At 46.7% G+C, this 24,645-nt stretch overlaps 1 protein-coding gene across 2 annotated transcripts in view; it reads right to left on the bottom strand.

The window, feature by feature from the left end:
* The window catches only part of LOC109262396 (xanthine dehydrogenase/oxidase), a 59,800-nt gene that overhangs the window by 7,123 nt on the left and 28,032 nt on the right, over nucleotides 1-24,645 (bottom strand). For both annotated transcript variants that reach the window (XM_053891031.1, XM_053891032.1), the window contains exons 15-31: nucleotides 23,141-23,315; nucleotides 21,343-21,426; nucleotides 19,718-19,887; nucleotides 17,504-17,627; nucleotides 15,768-15,887; nucleotides 15,204-15,300; nucleotides 14,129-14,253; nucleotides 13,211-13,344; nucleotides 12,705-12,792; nucleotides 11,501-11,587; nucleotides 6,092-6,283; nucleotides 5,778-5,923; nucleotides 4,903-4,984; nucleotides 4,255-4,350; nucleotides 2,833-2,961; nucleotides 2,090-2,164; nucleotides 549-601 (exon numbers count right to left, since the gene is read on the bottom strand). In XM_053891031.1, coding sequence (XP_053747006.1) covers nucleotides 549-601; nucleotides 2,090-2,164; nucleotides 2,833-2,961; nucleotides 4,255-4,350; nucleotides 4,903-4,984; nucleotides 5,778-5,923; nucleotides 6,092-6,283; nucleotides 11,501-11,587; nucleotides 12,705-12,792; nucleotides 13,211-13,344; nucleotides 14,129-14,253; nucleotides 15,204-15,300; nucleotides 15,768-15,887; nucleotides 17,504-17,627; nucleotides 19,718-19,887; nucleotides 21,343-21,426; nucleotides 23,141-23,315 — 1,977 coding nt within the window. The remainder of the gene's footprint in view (nucleotides 1-548; nucleotides 602-2,089; nucleotides 2,165-2,832; nucleotides 2,962-4,254; nucleotides 4,351-4,902; nucleotides 4,985-5,777; nucleotides 5,924-6,091; nucleotides 6,284-11,500; nucleotides 11,588-12,704; nucleotides 12,793-13,210; nucleotides 13,345-14,128; nucleotides 14,254-15,203; nucleotides 15,301-15,767; nucleotides 15,888-17,503; nucleotides 17,628-19,717; nucleotides 19,888-21,342; nucleotides 21,427-23,140; nucleotides 23,316-24,645) is intronic.

Raw genomic sequence — 24,645 nt, 5'->3', positions numbered from 1 at the left:
ACTGGAGTTCAAAGTAGCAGAAGGCGTGTGCTCTTTTCCAAGTCCCACGTCAAGTTCCCCTGAACTCTGCACTTTGTAACGAGACCACGTGTTCTAAATCTTCCTCTCTTTCTGTCCCAGGAAAGCCTCCGTAAAGAAAGGCAACGCACACAGCAGAGTAACTAACACACAAGGGTAACGCCACACAGCAGACAGCCCTGGGTCTAGGGGAATGCCGAGGGAGGGATGGTCCCACCACGTCATAAATGAGGAAAAGGGCTCAGAGAGAATCCCTCATTTCTCCAAATGGAATGGTACACTTTAAGACCAGAACTAGAACACAGGTCTTCTCTTAATGGCAGCTCATGCTTTTGCCTCCTTGGCACATAGGTTGGCAAAGCCAGGTATTCCAGAGCTTCTTTCAATTGAAATTGGCACAAGTCCACTGAAGCGTCTCGGTGGGACTGCTCTCTCCTGACCAAAGGCTGAGAGCATTTGGTGCGGGAGGGGACTTCAGAGGCTAGGATGACCACAGTTTGTGAGGTGGGTGACAGCAGCACTGTCCTTACGTATAAAACCCGGTAGCAGACAAGCTCACTGCGTCCAGGTAGGCAGCTGTGACCTGAAGAGAGGAAAGAGACAACAGGAAGGGCTGAGCATGGGTGCCAGAATCCCTGACCCAGCACTAAGTTTTCATGAGCTTCCCCTTCTCCTCCGGAAGCTGACTGACTATTTGTACCAGTGGTCCTCGCTTCCACACCCTGCCTCACATTCTCATTGCACTGGGTGACCGCACTGTGCTCTCACCTGCACTAGGTCCCCGCCATTGGAAGCCTGGGGGACTACAGTAGCCTCCTCCCCCATCACATAGCCTCCCCACGCTGCCAGGTAGCCCAACCCAATCACAGTGAGCATCTTAACATACCATACTGCCTACATCACTCCCCTACTCTGTAACTTTGGCTGACTCCCCATTGTCCATAGAGCAAATGCTTCACATTAAGGACCCCAATCCTCTCTCTGGCTTTATGTTGCCCACGTGTCATCACCATGCCAGCCAAACTCATGTATTTTAGTCCCTCCATGTTCCCACACCTCTGCACCTCCATTCGTGTGGTTCCTGCATTGTATCTCTCCCGATCCTTTTCTCCCCTCAACGACCAGCTCAAGTTTGCCTCTCCGGGTCTCCTCGCTAAAATCCAAACTACCAAAATCAACCTACATTCGTGGGGTATATGTGTGCGGTATCTGTGAGTGTGGAAGGGAAGTAGAGGTCACGTGCGGCACAATAAGGCGAGTGGGTCTGAGAAAAATAGCTATTTTCTTTGAGTCTATGGAGGGAGACTAGTACAATCTGAGGTGGGTCAGGTGTGGGCTCATTTTCTATGTTCCCACTGTGCTCACTTTCCCACCCCAACTCTACTCTGGGAGATGGTAAAGCAGGGCTGCCACTGAGATGTCTGCTTGTTGGAAGAGATGAAGCCCCCCGCCTGCCCCCCGAGAGAGACTTCCTTACCGCTTCCCTCTGAGGGTTCCTGACACACAGGCACCAAACCAGAAACCAGAGAACTGGACTCATTCTTGTGATGAGAAGAGTGGCTTGCCTGACACTTGTAAAAAACCACAGGAAGGATATAAACTCTTGGGAAATGTCTTTTTCCCCACTCCTTCACAGATGGAGCCTCAGTGGACCCAGACTCCAGAGCTGAGGAAGGGGAAGTACTGCGAAGCAGCCCTCAGAGAGCAGGTTTGAGGAAAACCAGACTCCTCAAGCCTCAGGACAAGCGGGGTATGGAACCAGGCCCGAGTCAGGCACCTTCAGCGGTCACCCTACCTTCTCAGGCTCAGGGCAGCCAAACCCCCAGTCGCCATGGGGTTGTCAAGATCCTGGCTCAGAAGTTTTCCTCCAGTGCCTTCCCTCCACTATGAAAACCCTAGAGAAAAGGGCCCAGCAAGGTGGAGCATTTACTTGTGCTGTGGAACCCTATGGAACACTCAGCTTCTCTGCCTCTGGGACTAGATCGTGACCTATTCCTGCTGCGGCAGGGACAGAGAACCTGCCTTTAATTTCTCTCCTCTTCAAAAGCACGTTGGATCAGCTCAGACTTACCCAGTCTTCCCAGGAGCCACTGGGATTCTTTTTCTTGAAGGGTTCCAGCCTTTTCAGAATGGTCTGACAAGCTTCCTAAGAACACATGCCCACACACCAGACATATCAGTCTTCCGTATCTCCTGGCCCAGGCAAAACCCCAAGGGCTTCAGCAAGGCTACCTCCAAGTAATGCTGTGCCCAAGGTGCCACTCAAATAGTCTTGCCACCCTCTTAGGAATGACTGGGTGGCTTCCACTCCAGGACCCTGCCACAGGAACGGGCATTGGCCCTTGCTGGGAGAACACCCGATTCTTAGGCTACAGAAGATGAAATATTTGAGGGAACCCAAAGGAAGTGACTTCTCCCATCAAACTCATCTGTTAATTACAGCCTCTATGTGGAAAGAGAAGTGAGTTGGTCTGACCTGGCCAGCTGCAAAATCGAATTCCAAATTCAGTCCATGGTCTTGTGGCCAGTTCTAACACTGGGGAGTATGTCTTTGCAGAACGCCCCCTGGGACCCTCCAAGTCTCCTCCCCATCCTACACTCATCCTTCTTGACTTTGACAGAAGTGATTGTGGCTTTTAGGTCTCTCTTTCAACATGGTGTTGGGAGGAACAGCATTCTCTTGGATAAGACAGCCAAAGGCATGGCCACAGCCAAAGAGCCTATAAGGACCATTCCAGCTTCCACCCCAGGGAGCGCTCTGGGCCCAAAGCCCTTGACTGGCCCTCAGCTCTGCTGGCTCCCCAGGCTCCTTACATAGATGGCCTGTCCGTTGAGGTCAGTGCTGACGGAGGCAGCTGTGGGAGACGTGTTAGGCACGGTGTTCGTGCTTGTCTCGCTGATGTAAATCTTAGAGGTGGGGATTTTCAGTGCTCTGCTGGCCACCTGAGAAAAGAGACAACATCACTTTCTCAGGGAGGGCTTGGCATGGGGCTTGGCTGCCTTCTCCCCAAGACCGTTTAAGGTTCACCATTACAGGCAATATAATAATTTTATAAGCCATAAGCCCACTGAGACTGGGATGTTCTTATATCTGTCTCAATTGGAAGCAAAACTTTATGGAGTGATTTTGCTACAAAAAAAAAAAAATTCATAAACCTAATGGTGACTAGCTAACCTTTCTAAAGCTAACCTTGGCTTTTTAAAAAATCTACTCTGGCCAGTCCATAAGCTAAGCAGGTGTTCCAACTCTACTCCAGTTCCAATGTCCTAGCTCCTCTGTGTGGGGGAAGCCTTTATACACACAACACAGCCACTTACACAGTGTTAGGCAAGGTCATCAAAAATATGTGACCAACCAGGGGGCTCCCCGGGGCTCAGTTGGTTAAGCGTCTGACTCCTGGTTTCAGCACAGGTCATGATCTCACAGTTCATGAGTTTAAGCCCCGAGTCAGGCTCTGCACACTGACAGTGCAGAACTCTCTCTCCCTCTCTCTTAGTCCCTCCCCTGCTCATGCTCTATCTCTCTCAAAATAAATAAGTAACCTTTTTTGTTTTTTAATGTGACCACCAGTTGACCCATGAGCTGGACTCAAAGGATCAGAGGCTCCTCACCACTTCCCCTGTCCTTGGAATGTGGGTTCTGCTTGCCTTTCTGGCTCTTGGATGCTGCTTCTAGGACACAGCCTCGAGATGATGACGTGGGATTGAGAACACCTGCACAGTACCTTGGCTAAACCCAGTTGAGGCCTCTCTCCCTACAAACGTTTAAGATTGGTGGGCGGGGGTAGGGATCCATTCGTCTTGCTGCCACCCAAGGCAAGCCTCTCATGTAAGTTCCCTTTGCATCTTAGAACTGTGACCTGCCAACCTGGGCCTCTTTTTTCTGTCTGCCTCTGCCCTCTGAGTCCAGGGGCCAGTTTCAGATTACTCCCAAGAAGCTCCCGAGCAATTTGTAAACCAACACAACCCCACAGCCCTAGAATGTGGGTAACGGAAGTGACCTGAGTGGTCACCCGGCCAACCGCTTTGCACAGAGGAAGACACAGAGTCCAAGAAGGGAGAAGACTTGCCCGAGGTCACACGAAAATGGGCAGCAGAGCCGGGACCGACCACAGCTGAGGCCGGCTTCTGCTTCTAAGGTGTGCCACCACTCACTTGCTTATAGCATCCTCCCTCACATGGATGCCATGATGTCGGAGAGGACCCCCCCCCCGCCCCCATGTGCAGGCTGCTCACCTGGACCATCTTGGTGTGAAGACCTTGGCCCATCTCAGTGCCTCCATGGATCAGCAGCACAGAGCCATCTGTATACACGTGAACCAGGGCTCCTGCCTACAGGAAGAGAAGGATTCCAAACACAAAATTGGGTCAATCCTAACTCAGCCAGATGCTTGGGGCCAATATTTCTGGAGCCCAGGAGAAAGAAAACCAGAAGCAGCATTTTGGATTAAAGCCTCAGACTCAAATTAAAGCACCGTGAATCTTGTGATTTAATCATGTAGCCCTTCAATAGTTCCCGAAAAATTTCCACTCTCTCTCTTTCTGTGTGTCTTCCACAGAGGGAAGGAGGTCAAATGTCTTTGTGCTCATTTTTAGATGAAGCCATAGGATCAGAAAGGCAGAGTAGCTGTCTGTAGCCCTTTAGTCAGGAAGAAGGAGACCTGAGAGTTGACCCCAGATCTCTGAGTCTCGTGCTGCCTTCACTGACCTGTGACATCCTGGACAAATAGGGATATGCAAGTTCAAGTCCATTTAAACAGCAGAGAGCCCCTCCACTCTGCTCTGGTACCAGCCACAATGGCCTTTCCCATGTGATAGTGCAGTCAGAGGGGGAAATGGGGCCCCAGCCCAGTGGAGACGCAGAAAATTATATAAGGCACTTACCTGATTTAGAAAAGGAATAGAGAAGCTTACTCCATACTTGGTAGGAATTATGGACAACCCTCTCTTCTTCCAACAATTCTCCCTGGAGAAAAAAGGAAGAGTCTCATAGAACCTTTTCTATCATGGTTGTGTCAGCTCAGATGTAGTTTCAGTCAACATCTTTGTAAAGTTGGAACAAGGCATCCTTGGAGCAGCCCACATGGTACTTATCATAACTGAGTTGTGCCCCAGTTGGGTAAACCAAATGAAAAAGGGGTGCGATTTGTGTTCTTCAGCTCTGCTGAAGGAGGACCCAACCCTGAGGGTCTGCACTTGAAAGTATCATCACTTCCTCCCAGAATGGAGCTCAGGCAGAGTCAGGGTGCCCTGGTGACCTTGGACTGTGATTGTACCAGGGAAGACAGTCACTTATGACACTCACTGATGATAGTGGTAACACCTTCTCTGTGCTTTCTGTTTGGTTTTCTGGGCACCTCAGTGAGGAATCAGGGCCAGTGTAATTACCCCCACTTTGCAGATGCTGAAACTGGGGCCCAAGGAGATGGAGTAACCGTAAGGTCACAGTGATAGATTCATGTTAGAGGCCACTGTAAAACTGTGGTATTCTTAGTCCTCGACTGGTGTGCCCCAACAGCAGATGAGTGTAAAAGTGAACCATATTGATGGGCTATACTGAGTGCAGGCTGTATATGCCCATCTGCCCCTAGGCTGAACAAATCATTTGAGTATCTTAAAGAGAAGGCTGGGAGTGGTCAGCAAACTCAGCACCCTCAAGCACCTTACTAGCTTGGTATTCTGAGTATGGCAAATGGGCTGTGGAATATGAAACCCGAAAGAATGCCAGAATATCAGACTCCTCCCCTCCCGGTGCTTACTCGTTGAACTTGTCAACCTCCCTCTTCCGGGCATGATACTGAGAGCTTGCTAGGCATTCATCCCAGCACCTGAACAAGTTGAACCCCTCAAGCTTCTGGTTGAAGTGGGTCAGGTCCCCTTCCTTATACATGTTTTTCCTTCGCACCTTTGCAAGGAGAGAGACACTGAGGCCTTGTTGGTGGCAAGAGATGAACGGATACAACCTAAAGTTAAGGATCCAACCCCTCTCCTCTGCCCCCATGGGAAATGCCCAAGACACAAATCACTGTCCCCTCAAAGTAGGTGAACCTGTGCCACCAAATTCCCAGCTTACTTCCTCTGCCGGCAGCCCACAGGTCACTGCGACTTCACTCATCCAATACTCGGCAATGAGCATTGCCTGGGGCCCCCCAAAGCCCCTGAAGGCTGTGTTGGAGGGCAGGTTGGTCTTGCACATCCGCCCAGTGCCCCGGATGTTGGGGACGTTATAACTGTTGTCTATGTGGAATAGAGCTCGTTCCATTATCTGCAGCAGAGGAAACCAAAATGGGAGAGAGCAGTGCACCGATTTCATTGGCTCCTCAAGAAAGGGATGTTGAGGGCTGCACCCATCCTTGTCTTTCCAGCCCCACTGGTCACTGCTCCTCCTCAGGCCCAAATTATTTCTTCTCTGATACGGCAACAGACTCCTTACTGGGCTCCTGGCCTCTGTGTCTCTCCCTCCTCTAATCTCTGCCTCAAACTACAACATAAGGTCATTTCGTGTCAACCTCTTGCTTAAAAATGGCACTTAATCTTTTCGGAGTAAAGTTCATACATCTTTCAGCATGGAACTCAAGACTCTTTATGACTTTTCCCCAATATATTTTTTCCTCTCTTCTGACTATATGTTACTCTCACCTGATATGCCCGCCCTCCCCTGCACGTTTCCCATCTACTAACATCCTCATTCAGTTCCTCCCTGGGGAAGCCCTTCCCAGACTCCCCAGTTAGGACTGGTCAGTTGCCTCTCTTAAAAAAGAAATTAAAAAAGAGGTGATTTTACGAATTATTTTTAATTTTTTAATGTTTATTTATTTTCTTGAGTGATAGAGAGATAGAGCACAAGTGGGGGAGGGGAAGAGAGAGGGAGACAGAATCTGAAGCAGGCTCCAGGCTCAGAGCTGTCAGCACAGAGCCTGATGCAGGGCTCGAACTCACGGACCACGAGATCATGTCCTGAGCCAAAGTCAGACGCTTAACCGACTGAGCCACCCAGGCACCCTTGAATTCTTTTTAAAGCAGTTTCTTTTCCCATTGAAGTTGTATGGCAAGTAGTTTAAAGAGTCTAATACTTCGTGAAGTACATTTTTGAAACTTGCATGTCTGAAATGTCTTTCTTCTACTCTTACCCTTAACTAATGATTTGGATATATATAGGATTCTTGGTTGGAATTAGGTTTTCCGGTTTCCCTCAACATTCTGAAGGCATTTTGGTAGTGCATTCGAGCTCTCCAGTATTGACAAATCCAATCGATGTCTTTCCAGTTCTTGGAAATAGTTATGTTTTTCTCCTCCCTGCAAGTTGTAAAATGTTTATCTCCAGGTTTCTCCAAGTTCACAGTGATATAACTTAGCACAGTTCTATTTTCCTTCATTGTGCTTGTTACTGGATCGGCTCTTTTAACCTTAAAGTGTATGCCCATTAGTTTGAGGAGATTTCTTTTTTTTTTTTCAATATATGAAGTTTATTGTCAAATTGGTTTCCATACAACACCCAGTGCTCATCCCAAAAGGTGCCCTCCTCAATACCCATCACCCACCCTCCCCTCCCTCCCACCCTCCATCAACCCTCAGTTTGTTCTCAGTTTTTAAGAGTCTCTTATGCTTTGGCTCTCTTCCACTCTAACCTCTTTTTTTTTTTTCCTTCCCCTCCCCCATGGGTTTCTGTTAAGTTTCTCAGGATCCACATAAGAGTGAAACCATATGGTATCTGTCTTTCTCTGTGTGGCTCATTTCACTTAGCATAACACTCTCCAGTTCCATAGTTTGGGGAGATTTCTTGAGTTACTTCTTGATAGGTGCCTCCTCTCTCTTGTTTCCATTCTTTCTCTCTGAAACTTCTATCGTTTGGGTCTCCTGGACTAGTCCTCGAATTTCATTGTATTTTCTTTCCAATTTTTCTGTATTTTTTTTCTTCTGTTTGGAGAGATTTGCTGAAGTGTCTTTCAACCCTTTTGCTTTCAGAGTTTTATCTCACCAGAGTTAGTTTTTATTCTCCAAATGCTTCATGTTTATGGCCTCCTATTCTTTCTTGAAGGTGTAATAACTCATCTTCCTGATGAGATCAATGGCAGCTTTTATTTGTTCGTTTCATTTTGGGTTTGGTTTACTTCCCACGTATATTCTCTCTCTCAGACAGGCTGCTTTTCGTGCCCTTGATTATTTTAGTCTTAGTCATCCTAAATGTTTTGAGTATGTCTCAATTAATTCCGTTTTTGCTTTCCCTTAGCACTCTGTCTAACTTGTACTTCTATTTCATTTTGTGTTTTTTTAAAAATTTTTTTTAAAGTTTATTGATTTTTGAGACAGAGAGAGACAGAGCATGAACAGGGGTGGGTCAGAGAGAGGGAGGGAGACACAGAATATGAGACAGGCTCCAGGCTCTGAGCTGTCAGCACAGAGCCTGATGCGGGGCTCGAACTCACAAACTGCGAGATCATGACCTGAGCCAAAGTCAGACGTTTAACCGACTGAGCCACCCAGGCACCCTTGAATTCTTTTTAAAGCAGTTTCTTTTCCCATTGAAGTTGTATGGCAAGTAGTTTAAAGAGTCTAATACTTCGTGAAGTACATTTTTGAAACTTGCATGTCTGAAATGTCTTTCTTCTACTCTTACCCTTAACTGATGATTTGGTTATATATAGGATTCTTGGTTGGAATTAGGTTTTCCGGTTTCCCTCAACATTCTGAAGGCATTTTGGTAGTGCATTCGAGCTCTCCAGTATTGACAAATCCAATCGATGTCTTTCCAGTTCTTGGAAATAGTTGTGTTTTTCTCCTCCCTGCAAGTTGTAAAATGTTTATCTCCAGGTTTCTCCAAGTTCACAGTGATATAACTTAGCATAGTTCTGTTTTCCTTCATTGTGCTTGTTACTGGATCGGCTCTTTTAACCTTAAAGTGTATGCCCATTAGTTTGGGGAGATTTCTTTTTTTTTTTTTTTTCAATATATGAAGTTTATTGTCAAATTGGTTTCCATACAACACCCAGTGCTCATCCCAAAAGGTGCCCTCCTCAATACCCATCACCCACCCTCCCCTCCCTCCCACCCTCCATCAACCCTCAGTTTGTTCTCAGTTTTTAAGAGTCTCTTATGCTTTGGCTCTCTTCCACTCTAACCTCTTTTTTTTTTTCCTTCCCCTCCCCCATGGGTTTCTGTTAAGTTTCTCAGGATCCACATAAGAGTGAAACCATATGGTATCTGTCTTTCTCTGCATGGCTCATTTCACTTAGCATAACACTCTCCAGTTCCATAGTTGGGGAGATTTCTTGAGTTACTTCTTGATAGTTGCCTCCTCTCTCTTGTTTCCATTCTTTCTCTCTGAAACTTCTATCGTTTGGGTCTCCTGGACTAGTCCTTGAATTTCATTGTATTTTCTTTCCAATTTTTCTGTATTTTTTTTCTTTTGTTTGGAGAGATTTGCTGAAGTGTCTTTCAACCCTTTTGCTTTCAGAGTTTTATCTCACCAGAGTTAGTTTTTATTCTCCAAATGCTTCATGTTTATGGCCTCCTATTCTTTCTTGAAGGTGTAATAACTCATCTTCCTGATGAGATCAATGGCAGCTTTTATTTGTTCGTTTCATTTTGGGTTTGGTTTACTTCCCATGTATATTCTCTCTCTCAGACAGGCTGCTTTTTGTGCCCTTGATTATTTTAGTCTTAGTCATCCTAGATGTTTTGAGTATGTCTCAATTAATTCCGTTTTTGCTTTCCCTTAGCACTCTAACTCGTACTTCTATTTCATTTTGTCTTTTATTATCTGTCTCCCCCACCGAACCATGAACCTCCCGGGGCAGAAACAATGCCATCTATTCTTCTTTATGTTGCCACCCTAGGCGCTCAATAAATGTTCGCTGGATTGGATTTAAAAGCTTCTAAGATCTTTGGGGACAAGCACTGTATCTTTTTCAACCTGATTTTTCCAAAACACCTAGAGGCCCAGGTTGCAAATGGTGAGAAGACTAAATGTGTTGCTTATTTTGAGCAGTTTTTACACTGCATCTGAAGTGTGAAGTTTTATAATGGAACCGGTTAGCCCCTAGCAAGGAGGAGTGGCATGGGGAGTGGGGACTAACAGGAACTTCTGTTTGCCCTGAAATGTCTGACTGACTTTTATAAGAAAAGTCTACACGTTTGTACCTAGTATGGTTATAATTTTTGGATTTAAAAAAATTATAAAAAGTAATACCACAAAGGTAACTGCTAATTTCAAAATCAACAAAATTAACACAAAGTTAACACAAATTAACAAAATTTCATGTCTATACAAGACTAGTATGAGAATGTTCAATGTAGCCTTATCCATAAAAGCTGAAAACTAGGAACAACTCAAAAGTCTCTTCAGTGGTGAGTAGAAAACAAAAAATGGCCTATCCATATAATGAAATATCATCAAGAGAAAAGAATGAAGGACTAAGGAATCTTAAAATATTATCCTGAGGGGCGCCTGGCTGGCTCAGTCAGAGAAACGTGCGACTCTTGATCTCAGGGCTGTGAGTTTGAGCCCCACGCTGGATGCAGAGATCACTTAAATAAATAAAACTATAAATAAATAATTGAACCTGAGAAAAAAAGTCAAACACAAAAGATTACACAGTGTATGAGTCTATTTATATGAATGGACTACAAGAGGACAATCTATAAAGACAGAAAGTAGATTGGTGGATGTCTGGGCTGGGTAGCGGGTGAGAACGGGAGTGATGGAAAGAGATGACGTTCAGGTAATGGAAGTGTTCGAAAATTACAGTATGATAATGGTTACATAATTCTTAATATTTACTAAAAACCCTTAAATTGTATATTTCAGTGAAACTGTTACCAAAAAAAAGAAGAAAGAAATTCATTACTTAAAATTCAAACACCACGAAAAATGTGTTACACAGAAAATGATAGTGAGTGATCCCCTCACCTTCATCCCATCTAATCACTGTTTAGTGTATGTTCTTTTGGAATTTTCCATGCACATCATTATATATATAATACATATATATATATACATATATATGTGTATATATATGTAAAACAGAGGTATATTTTCATTTTACAGACACATATACACAATGTCACCATAATCTGCATAAAGTTTTGTAAGTCATTTGGCTTGCTTGGCAAAATATCTGAAAAATAAGGAAGGATTTCCTTTTCTTTTTATTATTACTATGATTTCTTTTTTTTTTTTTTTTTTTGATGCAAGACTCGATCTCAGACCGTGAGATCATGACCTGAAGTGAAATCCGATGATGATGCTTAACTGACTGTGCCACCCAACACCCCAAAGGAAGAACTTCCAATGAGAAAAGTAATAGGATTATCTCTGTGCTTTAGAATTTAACCAGGGGTAGAAAGCCTGAAGGTGGAGACCAATGGGGAGGCTACTGCAATAGTCCCAGGCAGGAAGTGAGGAGGCCTGTACCTATGGGGCTGTGGGGCCTGCCCATGACCTCCCAGTCACTCCCCTCATGCAGGTGCGCACCCTACTTACATACTGGGAGAGATCCAGGGTGTTCCCCGCATTGCTGTAGTGTTCCACCTTCAGAGCCACAACCCTCCCAGTCTTCATGAAGCCAACCTGATGAAAACGAGAGTGAGTTCTCGATAGCCCCTTCCTCCACCTAACCCGAGTCATCCTCTCCCACTTATGCTACCTGGAGGAAGCAGAAAGAACAAGACATCATACCATGAAAACAAAGTCACTGGAGCTAACAGGTGAAGCAGAGAGGACCTGACATCTCTCCAGTGACGCTCCATGGGTCCTCAACTCTGGACACACCCTCTCCCCATGCTCCCCCTTCCTTCTACCTAGAACCTAGTACCACTGGCTCTGGTTCTACGAGAGGGAGTGAGGAAGCAGAAAGGGGAGAGCCAGGAAGAGAAACAGAGAGATACTGGAGATATGCCTCACACATTTTGGCCAGCAAGCCACAGCAACCAGGAATGTGCACAACAAGCAGGAATGTGCTTTCACATCCCTGACCTTAGGTAGCCATCAGAACAAATTTTATAGGCCGTTTCATAAGTAAGGACCTGGGACTTTCTTCAGGTCTGCAAGAATTTGGGAAGAAGGGAAATATAATCCCTTCAGGGGAGTTCAATCAGGAAACAAAACGAGAAGAGGTCACAGGGGGAATGTTCAAAGCCACCTAATGGAGAGAAAGGGCTCCCAGACTGGGATCTGTCAGGTTGTACTAGTGTTTAGAGGGACAGGATGCTGGTCATCCACAGAGACTCAGCAAAGGGACCGCCACCCCTGGTCTGGTGGAGCAGGTGCCCACCCTAACAACCTGGAAGCTTTATTTCTCACTGTAAATTATAAAGTAGTCATTCTGATCTTTGCATCTGGCTATGAACACATTAGGTCATTCTGCAGGAGGGATTTACCCCAGGGCTACTGAAAACTCATGCTTCTGAGCCCGAGAGGAGAAAGACTAGGTACGGGCCAGAGAAAATTCACAAAAGGTGTAAACACCACGCTGTGACCTCACTAGGGAGGTGGCCGGCCAGCCTCACCTTTCTATGTTGCTGTTGGCAGATTTAAATTTTTCCCATTGCTATTTCTTCTTTCAACTTCTACAAGTATTCGTGAAAAACATAAGAGAACATCCCAAGATCCCTGGATCTTCATCTCCAGGTTTCCCAGTGAGATGGCATTCCCCTTCCGCCCCGACATAGCTCCCGACAACTAGAACCTTGTATCTGGCCAAGAAGGGATGTCTGCCACCAGTTATCAGCATGTCCTCATCACGATCCAGCATGCAGCGCACGGGGCGGCCCGTCCTAAGGGAGGCATCAGAGGGTTAGCACCCTTGGAGGTTCTGCAACAGCCCAGTCCTTGGGTCTCAGGGAGGAAGCAAGGGAGACTTCTTTTTCCACCTGGCGCACAAGCGGACTGGAGCTGGGTTGCTTCACTGTCTAGAAATAAAGCTGCTGGACACATGGGGAATGTAAGGATATGATGTGTGCCCTTGCCTTGAGGGCCCTCACAGCCAGGCAGGGGAGGCTAAACATGGATCCATGCATCGAACACAAAGAAACACGTGGTGTTACCCTCACCCCAATGCCTAAGAGTTCTAAAAGCAGAAGGCTGTGACAATTCAAAGCAAGAGAAATCTACTTCTAAAAGGGAGAAATCCAGAAAGCCTTCTTGGCAGAGGCAGCCTTATTCTCCTCCTCTGAGCTGGCTAGGGGGACTCACTTGTATGCAGCCAGGGCCACTGCTGTAGACACCAGACTGCTCCGGGTGTCTTTCCCTCCAAAGCCTCCTCCCATTCTCTTCACCCGGACCAAAATCCGGTTTGCCGGAACCCCCAACATGTTTGCAACAAAGCTCTGTGGACAAAAGAAAAATTACTTGCACTGAACACATCATCTGGACTTACCTCACCCTGACCTAGAGCCGCCCGCCCTCCGCAAGCCTACTTAGTGCCGTCAATTCTGAAATTCCTTGATTCCGGAATCCCCCTCACCTCCCCAGGCAGCCCTTGATCTCGAGGTGCTGAAGTCTAACACTCATTAGTCAGTGCAGACTGAATTCAGACACTTGTTTCTAGCAAGGGGGGTCAGCGGCTGGCCACAGCAGACTTTCAGAGCCAAAGTTCATTTCATCCAGCCAAGAACTGGTGAGTTGCGGGGGTAGGACCAGCTGCCCACAATGCTGGCCAGTACTGTCGCCTTACCAGCAATAGAGAAATGGGGAGCCACCATATTTGAGCTGCCACAGATAATTTAGTGGTCTCTGTGGCTATCACTAAACCCATCACCCACGTTTTACAGATGAGGAGCCTGAGATCAGATATGATTTGACCAAGGCCATATCTCACTGGAAAAATAAAAACCAACTCTTATTAGATGCCATCCTAGTAGTAAACAACTAGTCATTACAACACCCTACCAGGCCCATTGTATGGAAGAGGAAACCAAGAAAGGTTATGTCACAACTCAGTGACACAAGCTTGTTTGTTGATAGGGTCTGGCTCCAGGACCACTACCCTCAGATCCCCTTCTGGACCAGCCCAGATCTCCCTTTTCCCATGTCCTACATCGCCAGCTCCTAGTCGGCCAGAAGCTCCCCAGTGCCGTGCCCAGGCCCTGGAGCTGACCCACAGGACGGTACCTGGGTCTTCATGGTATTCTGTGTAGACACAAAGAGCTCCATCTCCCCTGCCTCGCCTTTGGGGACAGCGATGGTGCAGTGAGTCTCCAGGTAGAAGTGCTCTTGGCCACCAATGTACAACTCGCCTGGGGAGGCAATGTGACCCCCATGGTGATCCAGAGTTTGCTGAAGGAGAGTGCACTTCCCCAGGGCCCTGGGCAGCAACCAGCTGCTCACACACAGGTACCTCTAGTTCCCAGCAGGGGTGAAAAGGGTCTCAAAGCCTTAGCCACCTGGGGGAGACAAATCCCCCACCCCAACAAAGAAACCAGAATGATACCAAAATGCATCAGGCATGAAGCTTTCTTTCACTGCAGACCTTCAAACTCTTTGGTAAAATTTGGAGAATGGTAAAGAAGGAATTAACAGATGTGACTGAAAAGCTAAAAATGAGAGCACCTTCTGGAACGGAAGCTATTAGGCCAGTTGGAGAGTTGACTCACCAGTGGCTTAGGAATACACTATGGACAATGTAGGAAACAATACCCAAAGGGATGTCACCAGCAGACGGGTGCCCCACAGGCCCACAGGGAGGGCCAGGACCTGTAGCCACTAATTCCCCAGACAGCCTTCCCAGCTACCCAGAACCACATACACATATGTAACCTAGAGACAGGAGGTGGACATTAAGATGGCAGAGGGTCTAGGGGCACCTGGGTGGCTCAGTCAATGAAGCGTTCGACTTCGGCTCAGGTCATGATCCTGGTTGGTGAGTTCGAGCCCTTCGTAGGGCTCTGTGCAGACAGCTCAGAGCCTGGAGCCTGCTTCCAAATCTGTGTCTCCCTCTCTCTCTACCCCTCCCCAGCCTATGCTCTCTCTCTCTCTCTCTCTCTCTCAAAAATAAATAAACATTTAAATTTTAAAAAAATGAGAGAGGGTCTTTCCCTGCCAATTGTCCACTATTTTGCTACAAACATCAGGAGGACTCTTCTGTTAAAAATTCACTCCCCTGCTCCAGGACTCAAGGTCCAGCTCTTGAATTTAATTCATAAACCAGGGCCAGCCCATACCCCAGGACTATATGGCACGGCCGTACCTGAAACAATGTTGTCTGCTTCCGAAAACCCCTTCGTGAGGTTTCCTTTCTCTATCTTCAGCTCAGGCTCATAAAAGGAGTCTTTTGCTATAGCATCCTGAGGACCACAAAGACGATTCAGTGACCAGACTTTCAGGAGAAGGAAGGTCATTCCCACCAGAGGGAAGAGAGGTTGTTGCAACCACCCTCCCTCTTCTCACACAGGCATCTGTACAAGGGTCCTACACAGACTTCAAGTAAGCTTGCATGTAGCCTGGGGCCATGTGCCTCCATTTCCTCAGAGATAGTTGGACACGCTTGGATCTTGAGGAAAAGTAGAGTCCCTCAAGGAACCAATGGGAGCTGGCATTGGAAGGAGGGACCTAGTCTGGCCTCTGGCAGACTGAGTCTGGGATCATGATGGGGAAGTTTTCCAAAGAACACACAATCCTGGGGCTGAAGGGTTTACCTCTTCCTGTCTAATCGAATCCCACCTGCTGCTGGAACCCCCTCTAAAGTATCCCAGTAAAGGCGCCTCCAGGGACAGGGGGCTCACCCCTCCCCATGCAGTCCTTTCTCAGTTACCTCTATTGTGATAATGGCTGGAAGATCTTCATAGGTGATTCTCACCGCTTGAGCAGCTCTCTGGGCATGTTCTCGGGTGTCGGTGACCACAGCACCAATGATGTGCCCAATGCAAGTCACCTGGGAACCGAGCCAAACTGTTAAAGCATATAATGCACTCCTCATGAAGCAAACGATTTTGGATTGCCCAAAAGGCGAAGGAAGTCCTTGCCCCCACAGTTTCCTTAAGGGACATCCAGGAATGCCTCTGGGATCTTGGCATGTCTTTGTCCTACTGTTTGGGATTATGTGCTTCTTCATTGAGGATTTAGAAGTAGTGGAACTGGACTAGGACTTGGAGATCACGAGTATCAAGATGGCAAACTCGCTTTATCTCAGGGACCAATTTCATGATTTACCGCTGGCAGCTTGTTGAGAAGTTGCCCAGGATGGAAAGTGGTGATTGATTAGTCATGTCGCCGTGAGCAGAATGGATGGTATGGAAGCATGAAGTCTATTTGTTGACTCAGATGCACTCCAACACCCTTGTTCTTCAGGTCTAGAGACGCAGACCCAGAAGACAAGATCATAGCCTTGCCTTGGCTCATTAATAGACCATGACTAAATCTCAGGCCCTGGCTTCCAGTTCCATTTTCTTTCTAGCACCCCTCTCCCTTTGAATTTCTGTTTCCAGATTTACACCTAAAGTTTCTCAAAGGCAGCAATCATGTCTTGCACTTCATCTAGATGCCCAGAAGCAGTATTTCCCAAATTTGGGTTCTCAGACTTGATAAATAAACCAGTTTTTGTTAGATTTTCAGAACAATGATTGTCATTTTCTCACCACTTAATGATTCCATTCCTTCAGAGGCATTTTTCTTCCAAAAATCCCCAAACATGAACCAAAAAAAAATTGTCCAACTCATCACTTTGCAATATGAGGTTTCTGACAGTAGAAAGCCATACTGTCTCTGATAGTTATCTCTTGAGGACCCAGTTGAGTTGTTAACTTAATTGATTGGGCTGTGGTGGTTTATCCCAGCTAATTCTCACTAACCATCATGTTAGCAGTAGTCTTAGAGGTTCTCGAAATTTGCAAAAGCAATTTGTTCTCTTGTTAAATGGAGTCCTTGTGTCTCATAGTTGTAGTTTTTTATTCTCTCTTTCTCTTGTACATTAATAATAAAGTGAATATGCCCTTAGGCAACGCCAACTCATCTCCAATTTGCATTTGAACTGTATTAAAATTGTCAAGTGACTTCCACCTTGAAAGTTTCGAAACATGTATGCGTGCGTGTGTGTGTGTCAAAACTCCATATATGCTTGATATCAATAGATGAATTTTCATGTAAGTGAATTTTCAATACACATAGTGACAACATTGTGATTTTTATTCTGGTAGTTTGTTTACCATATTTTTATTTTCTTTTCACAAAGGAGCTATTTATCCCCTGAAGAACCTAACTGGCAGTTTAAAAAATAATCACCAGTCTTGTTTTAATACCAGTTTGGCCTGGAGTCATCCTAACATGTGCAACAAGCCACCAACAATGAAATAAACAAGTAAACATAAGTGAAAGTTAAAAGTGTCACCAGACCGATTCCATCCCTGTACTGATCACCCTGCACGATGAAGGCCACAGTATGTACCAATGTGTAATCTTTTTAAGATTAAGGATTTGGAGGAATGAGCACAAACTGAAACTCAAGTGCCCATTCCACTAACTTCATATCTAAAAACAAAATCCAACACATACCTTATCCTTTGCAAATACCATTTCATCATTACCAATTCCAGTTATATTACTCCCGGGAACATCATCAGCAGAGATAAAGCAGACAAACCCTGGCACCTTCTGAGCTTCTGAAGTATCTATGGACCTGCAAGAATGAGCACAGTGAGGGGCCCAGGTGGGAAACTGAAGCAGAAGACCCACCACCAACTGGATACCACTGTCCTCATGTTGATTTTTCCTCCACTCAAATTCCTTCCTTCTCCATCCACTAGTCTATGCTATCTTTTCCAGATTCTATATTCTATCCTAGCCTACATTCCATAGGCTATCCTACCCTATCCTATTCTGCAAATGCTCATGAAATACGTACCCTGTGAAGGCCACCATGCTGAGTGCTGTGGAGAACAAAAAATGAACAGGACAGGCCCACCCCCATGGACCTTCTACTACGGAACCACATCACAGTGAGTAGCATTTACTCTTGAGAGCTCCAGCTCATACCCACATCACAGCTAATACCCACACAGAATCATCACTTTTGGGCCCTTGCTGCACCACTGATCGAATGTCCCTGAACATCGTCACACAGTCAAATTTGTCTCCCCACCTTCATGAAGCTATCCCAGAAGAGCAGGGCAGCCCGGCCATCATCAGGCCCGAGAGGGAGAACACCTGGAGACTGTTTCACTAATAACAGTCTCTACTATGTTCTGCTCACTATGGCCCGGGCCCCCAAGGGGAGATAGAGCAGAGGCACCTCACAGAAAGGTATGGAAACCACTCTGAAGGGCCGAGCAACTTCCAACAGGCAAACCTCACCAGAGCCCAGAACGTCATCATCATTATCCTCCTTCTACTTTTGGGGCAACTCAAGCTCAGTGAAATTGAGCAGCTTTTCCAAAGTCACCCAGCAGAGAGCAACGTAGGTGGGATTAGGACTGAGGTTAGGTTATGAAGAGCCAAAGCCAGGTCCTCGCTTCTTTCCAAGTGCACGCAGCCGGGAAAGTCCAGGTCACTGCCGTTACTACAGAGCCCCCCACCCTCCTCCATCCATTCACACATCGCTCAGATGGAGCAAAGAACGGAGACAATGTGGATCGTGGCCAGTGTGGTCAGTGTGGGCTCAAGACAAGGATAAAGCAAATGAATTTACCCTAGAGATGGCAACCACATCGTCTGAAACAGTTTTTTCAGAGAGCTGGAAGACTTTACTTACCTGTTAAGTTTTCTCGGTGTCCAGGTTACCATTCCTGCAGCCTATCTCCAGGCAGCTAGGAGCGGCAGAGGGAAAAACCAATGATGGGGAGACGGGATCCCTAATCCCAGCAGTGGCAGCGCCCAAGGGAGGGTTTCTCCTAGCTGCTCTGTTCAACAGGATATGTGTCTGATGCCCACCAGGAGATCAATGCAGTCTCTGGCCTGAACATCAAGAGGCAGCACAGCTCGGCTGCTAATGCTGCCTGGCTTCAAACTCCCGCTTCGCTGCTTACCAACTCTGTGACCTCGGGCACGTAACTTACCGCCCTTGTGCCTCAGCTTCCTCATCTGGAACATGGGGATCATAACAGGACCTGCCTGTAGGGTTGTTGTGAGGAGTAAAGCTGCCAATGTATGGAAAATGCTTTAAAGGCCACAGCAAATATTAAGTGCCACATGAGTGTTGGGTATTACTATTATTATAGAAGTGGCGATGCTTGTCATTTGGGCTCTCCAAATTCAACAGACGGGCACAGGTGGCTCTTCTCTGCTAGGTCCTTGCAGACTCTGTCACTGATCATCATGAAAACACCCGGCTATGAATAGAGAAACTGTGAGCTTAGGCATCCCAGGCCAAGGTCACAGCTGGTAAACACTGGAACAGAGACTCGATCTCGGGTCGGTCTGACTCTAACGCCACGCTCTTCCCCTTAGTGCTGACTCAAGTTCTCCTGAAATACTGCATTGAAGTTTAGCCCAATATCAAAGTGCAGAGCTGACCTGCTCCTGTTAAAAGCTCCTCACTGCTTTTTGGCTCAAGTGCAATGTCCCGGTTCAGCATTCCGAGGCTCTCCTGTTCTGGCCCCTGCCTATGCCTCCAACAGCATCCCCTCACCCTGCCAGGCACCACTGAGTCCCTAACCTCTCCCGCTCCTTTCCAGGCTGGTTTTCAGGTGAGTTCCCAGTCCCTCTCTAGACTGGAAGGCCCTGGAGGAGCTTCCCAGCACCCTCCTCCCTCAGGATATTTACTCCACTCACTTGATCTTGGCGTGGGCCCGGGTGCTGGTGACCAACCGGAGGGACAGCTCATTCTCGTAGCGAGGGATGTCGTCACAGTACACGGCCTCCCCAGACGCTTGCATGGCCGCGGCCAGGTGGGGCAGGGGCCGACCCACCATGTCCTCCTCGCACTGACCCTTGGGCACCTCCTGGAACAACATGGTCATCAGTCAAGCTGAGCTGCATAAGACACTGTTTCCCTACAGGCCTGGGGAAACTGCAGGGAGCTTCAGGCCAAAGCAAACCTGAGTGAAGACGGAGGAGGCAGGAGGGACACAGGGCAAAGGAACAGACCGGCAGAGCAGAGGTGGTCACAGTGTCCCCATACGGGGGGAAAAATAAATAACTAAAGAAGAACCTCAATGTGCACTCGTGGGGGGTGGAGTAAAAAGCTGGTGCTACGTGCATCCAATCAAACAGTATGCAACTATTAAGACATACTTTTGAAGACTTTAAATTAGAAGGCAAGAATGTTCACATTACATGTAAACACAGGACATAAAACATTGTGTGTGCGCATGATGATTTGAATTCTGTAGGAAAAATATGTATGTTATAAACATAGCATGTCAATGTCCATATATGCAAAGGAAAAAAAGGAAAGAAGTCAACAAAAATATCATGATTTTCTCTTGGAGGTGGGATCTTGGGGTCATTTTTGTTTCTTCTTTATATCTTTCTGTACTTGCCAAAGTGTTCCAAAATGGATTTGTAACAAAATTCTGTTGTATGTGGTTTTTCAAAGACATAATAATAATGGCTAACATGTCACTGAGTATTTAATATATCCCAGGAGCTAATCTAAGCTATTTACTTTTACTAACACATTTAATCCTCAGAACCATCCTAGGAAACAGGTGCCATCATAGGGACACTTGCAGGTAGGCATAATTAACTTGCCCAAAAGCCACAGAGAGGAAGTGACTTGTCGAAGGTTACACAGTTACAAACTGGCAGAGTTTGAATTCAAGTCCTGGCAGTGGAGCCCAGAGTTCACACTCTGGACCACTAGCCTCTACTGCATGGTTCCACAAGTTGTGGCCTGTGGGCCAAATCTGGCCCACTGCCTGCTTCTATAAATAAAGTTTTCTTGGTACATACCACACACATTCATTTACGTATTACCTCTGGTTGCTTTTATGCTATAATGACAAAGTTGAGGAGCATCAACTGAAACTATAGGGCCCACAAAACCCAAAGTGTCTACAGAGAAAGTTGACCCTTTACCTAGTGCTTCTCAAAAACCTGCCATTGACAGAAAGTTGTTGTTTTGTTGTTATGGCCAGGAGAACTCCTGGCTTTGCACATCAGCCCCACAGAGGCACCAGAAAAGACAAAATCGGGACAACAGTTTTTTTTTTATTCTTTAAGGAGCAGGTGAAGATGAGAGTAATCTCAAGAGAGACAAAATTTAGGTACGGAAGGAGGAAAAGAGCTTCATTGACATTAATACGATTCCCATTTTCTTCACCGGATATTTATGCAAAGCAGTAGGAGCTTTAAGCACCTACATACGACTCAAGTCAGTCATTCACCAAAGGTCAGCATCATCTGATGTGCCCTGCAAGGGCCTGTGATATCAGCCATACATCAGGTATACTCACTTGGAAGAGCTGGACGTTGGCTGGAGGGTCTTTCTGAAAGAGTAAGGTGGCACTGGCATGGGTGGGGTCCAGCTTGCCGCACTTCTGTGGAGGTAAGTTAACAGTAGTGATCATGACTAGTTCTATCATTGATCCCACCCTTGGTTGTCCTCAAGTGGCAACAGTAACAACTGTTCCCCTCACCTCCTCATCGTACACGCCTCGTGCCGGCTGGATCTATCTCAACATCAGAACGTGGGCTCTGAGAGCCCAGCATTTTATAACAGCCTCGGGCCCCTTCCCACCCCTGCAGCCTGCATGGTGAATGTTTGTGCTTCCTCCAACACACCAAATGGTTTCCCTCCCTCCTGCATTTATTCACGCTGCTCTCTCTCTCTCCTTGCCTTGCTGGAAACCTTCTTCCTCCTCGTTTCTATGGGAAATATTTAATGATATGGAAAATGCGCACAATATAATCTCAACAGAATCAGGGGAAATGGAAAACTCTATATGCAGCATGACCCTAAATCTGTTTAGAAAATGATGTGTCCAGATCAAAAGATAGGAAGATGACAGGTATACAGAGAGAGGGATGGAAGGAGAGATAGAAAGAAAGAGAAAAGAGAGAATGACAGAAGACGGACAAATGAATGTAGGAAAAAGATCAGAGGAAAAAGCAAGACTAGTAGCAGTGGTTTCCTCTAGAATCTGAGAGAAAAGCTATTTAATTAAAAAGAAAAGTAATAAAAAAAGTATTTAATTTTTTATTTAAAAAGTTGAAATGTTTTTTATTTTCTATTTTAATTTTTAATATATTTCTGTATTTTTAAGTTTGCCACAGGAAATGTATTACTCTTATAATCAGAAAAAACTCAAGGTGCCTGGGTGGCTCAGTCAATTAAGCATCTGACCCTTGCTTTCAGCTCAGGTCATGATCTCACAGTTCTGAGGTCGAGCCCCACGTTGGGTTCTGTGCTGTCAGTGCAGAGCCTACTTGGGATTCTCTCTCTGCCCCTGCCCGCTCACGTGCATGCATGGACTCTCTCTCTCTATCCAACAAAATAAATAAACAAATGCTTTTTAAAAAGAAAAAGAAGAAAGCTATTAGGGATGCTTTTTAAAGAGGGATTTCTGTCTGCGGTCCCCACATCTGTGGAAGCTTCTCTCCTTTGCACTCCCCACGCCATCTGATCAGTTGTCACTCTAGGCTGGCCTTTAGTGATCACATTCTCTCCCACACGAGGCTGCCCCCGGGGCCAAGTGCAATGTTATGCATAGACGGTGCAAAGTAAATGCTTAATGAACCAATATGGGGAGCTGGGCTTCCGCTCAGCCACACCCTTTCCAGAATGCACACCCTCTCCGTGACCACTGTCTCCTGACTGCAGCAGCACCCATTACATTCTCATTCCACCCTCTACCTTCTCATCTCACTCCACGTTCCATTCTAAGTACAAAACCACAGTTGAAACAGCTAGCCTGTCAAAAGGATCATCTGGTCTACCACCCAGATCAGCAGATTTCCCAACTGAGACTTAAAGAGAGTTGTGACCTATTCAAGTTTCAAGGGAGGGACCAGAACCCTAGTCGTTGACGCCCAGTTCAGTGTTCTGCCTCTCGACCATCCCGTTGGTTCCCATCTCCATGTGGCTCCCTGGGCCGTGTGTCCTTGGAGCAAAGGCTCCTCTGTCCTTAGATGTCAGAAGGGAGAAGCCAATTTACCACCTGGTCCACCGTACCCCTCCCTCAGACTGGCTTCCTAAATTCCCAAACAAAAGTCCTGCAGACAGTCTGTATCTTGCCCACACCCCACACTCACATCTTTCGAGTTCTGTATGCCCAGTTTCTGAAGCACTGTCAGGTAGAACTTGAAGAAGAAGCTGAGGGTGAGGGTACGCCGAAACTCCACCATGCCGCCAGGGGCGTTGGGGGCCAGGGACAACTCCTCCGCCAGGCCCGCACACACGTTCTGCAGCAGCTCCTCGTTCCAGAAACTGCCAGAGAGCAGAAGGTGGGAGAGCGCTCCTACTCAGCCATCAGAATCACTTGTGTGGGGTGGTAGGCACAGGGCCGTAGTCATATGAAACTTGGTTCAAAATTTGGCTTGGATACTTATACTTTTGTAACTTTAGGTAAGTTACTTGCTTGAGCCTTAGTTTCCTCATCTTTTTCAAAAAACCTTTTTTCAATGTTTCTCTGTTTTTGAGAGAGAGAGATGCAAGTCAAGCATGGGAGGGGCAGAGAGGGAGGGACACTAGGAATCTGAAGCAGGCTCCAGGCTCCGCACTGTCGGCACAGAGCCCGATGCGAGCTCAAACTCATGAGCCCTGAGATCATGACCCTGAGATCAAGCCAAAGTCAGACACTTAACCGAGTGAGGCACCCGGGCACCCCTCAGTTTCCTAAAATTTAAAACTAGACACAATTTGGGTGCCTTGATGGCTCAGTCGGTTGAGCACCCAACTCTTCATTTCCGCTCAGGTCAGCCCCACTTCTTAAGATTCTCTCTCTCTCTCTCTCTCTCTCTGTCTCTCGCTAAAATATAAAAATAAATATAAATAAATACATACATACAGAAATAATACAAATAAAAATAGACACAATGTTAAAACGACCACAAAATTATACTAACTAAATCTATTCAGTCCTTATAACGCCCTAAGCAATGTCCTCCGTGCTTTTTACGAAAGATCACTTTTCATTTCCATGTAAAAGTGTAGCATGTAAAAGTGTAGCATGGAAAATCTGTATACTCCTTTACCGATGAGGAAACTGAGGCACGGGAAGATTCGGCCAGCGCTGGGGAAGGGCTCAGGATAACTGCTGCCACACACTAGCCACGGTAGTAGGAGTAGCCACAGTCAGAGTGCAGCGGGAGGGGCAGCAGCAATACCGCAGGAGGGATACTAGCAGTGGCCAGAACAGGAGCAGCAGAAGTAACAGCCGTGGTAGAAGCAAAAGCAGAAGGCGTAGAAGTCATGGAAAGAGGAACAGTGGTGAGAGCAGTAGCAGCAGCGCTGGTGACTAGTAGTGGGAGGAGCAGCAGAGGCACAACCGTGAGTCGTGGCGAGAGTCACGGTGGGGACACACACAACGGTGGCAGCAACAGCATTCACACAGTGGCAGCAGGAACGCTGTCGGCAGTACTCTCGGGAGGAGCCGCAGGAAGAGTAGAGCCGCAATAGGAGCATCAGCGGTAGAGAGACTGCAGTGGTGGCATCACTGGGAACAGCAGTGGAAGCCACAGCGGCAACACTAGTCCGAGGAGTGACGGTGGCAGAAACAGCAGCAGTGACAGCAGCGGGAAGAGTAGCAACAGAAGCA

This window comes from Panthera pardus, unplaced genomic scaffold (genome assembly GCF_024362965.1).
Source record: "Panthera pardus isolate Hobbes unplaced genomic scaffold, ASM2436296v1 HiC_scaffold_26, whole genome shotgun sequence".
Classification (NCBI taxonomy): Eukaryota; Metazoa; Chordata; class Mammalia; order Carnivora; family Felidae; genus Panthera; species Panthera pardus.
The sequence above is the reverse complement of the archived record's forward strand: the minus strand, read 5'-3'. Positions and strand labels throughout refer to the sequence as shown.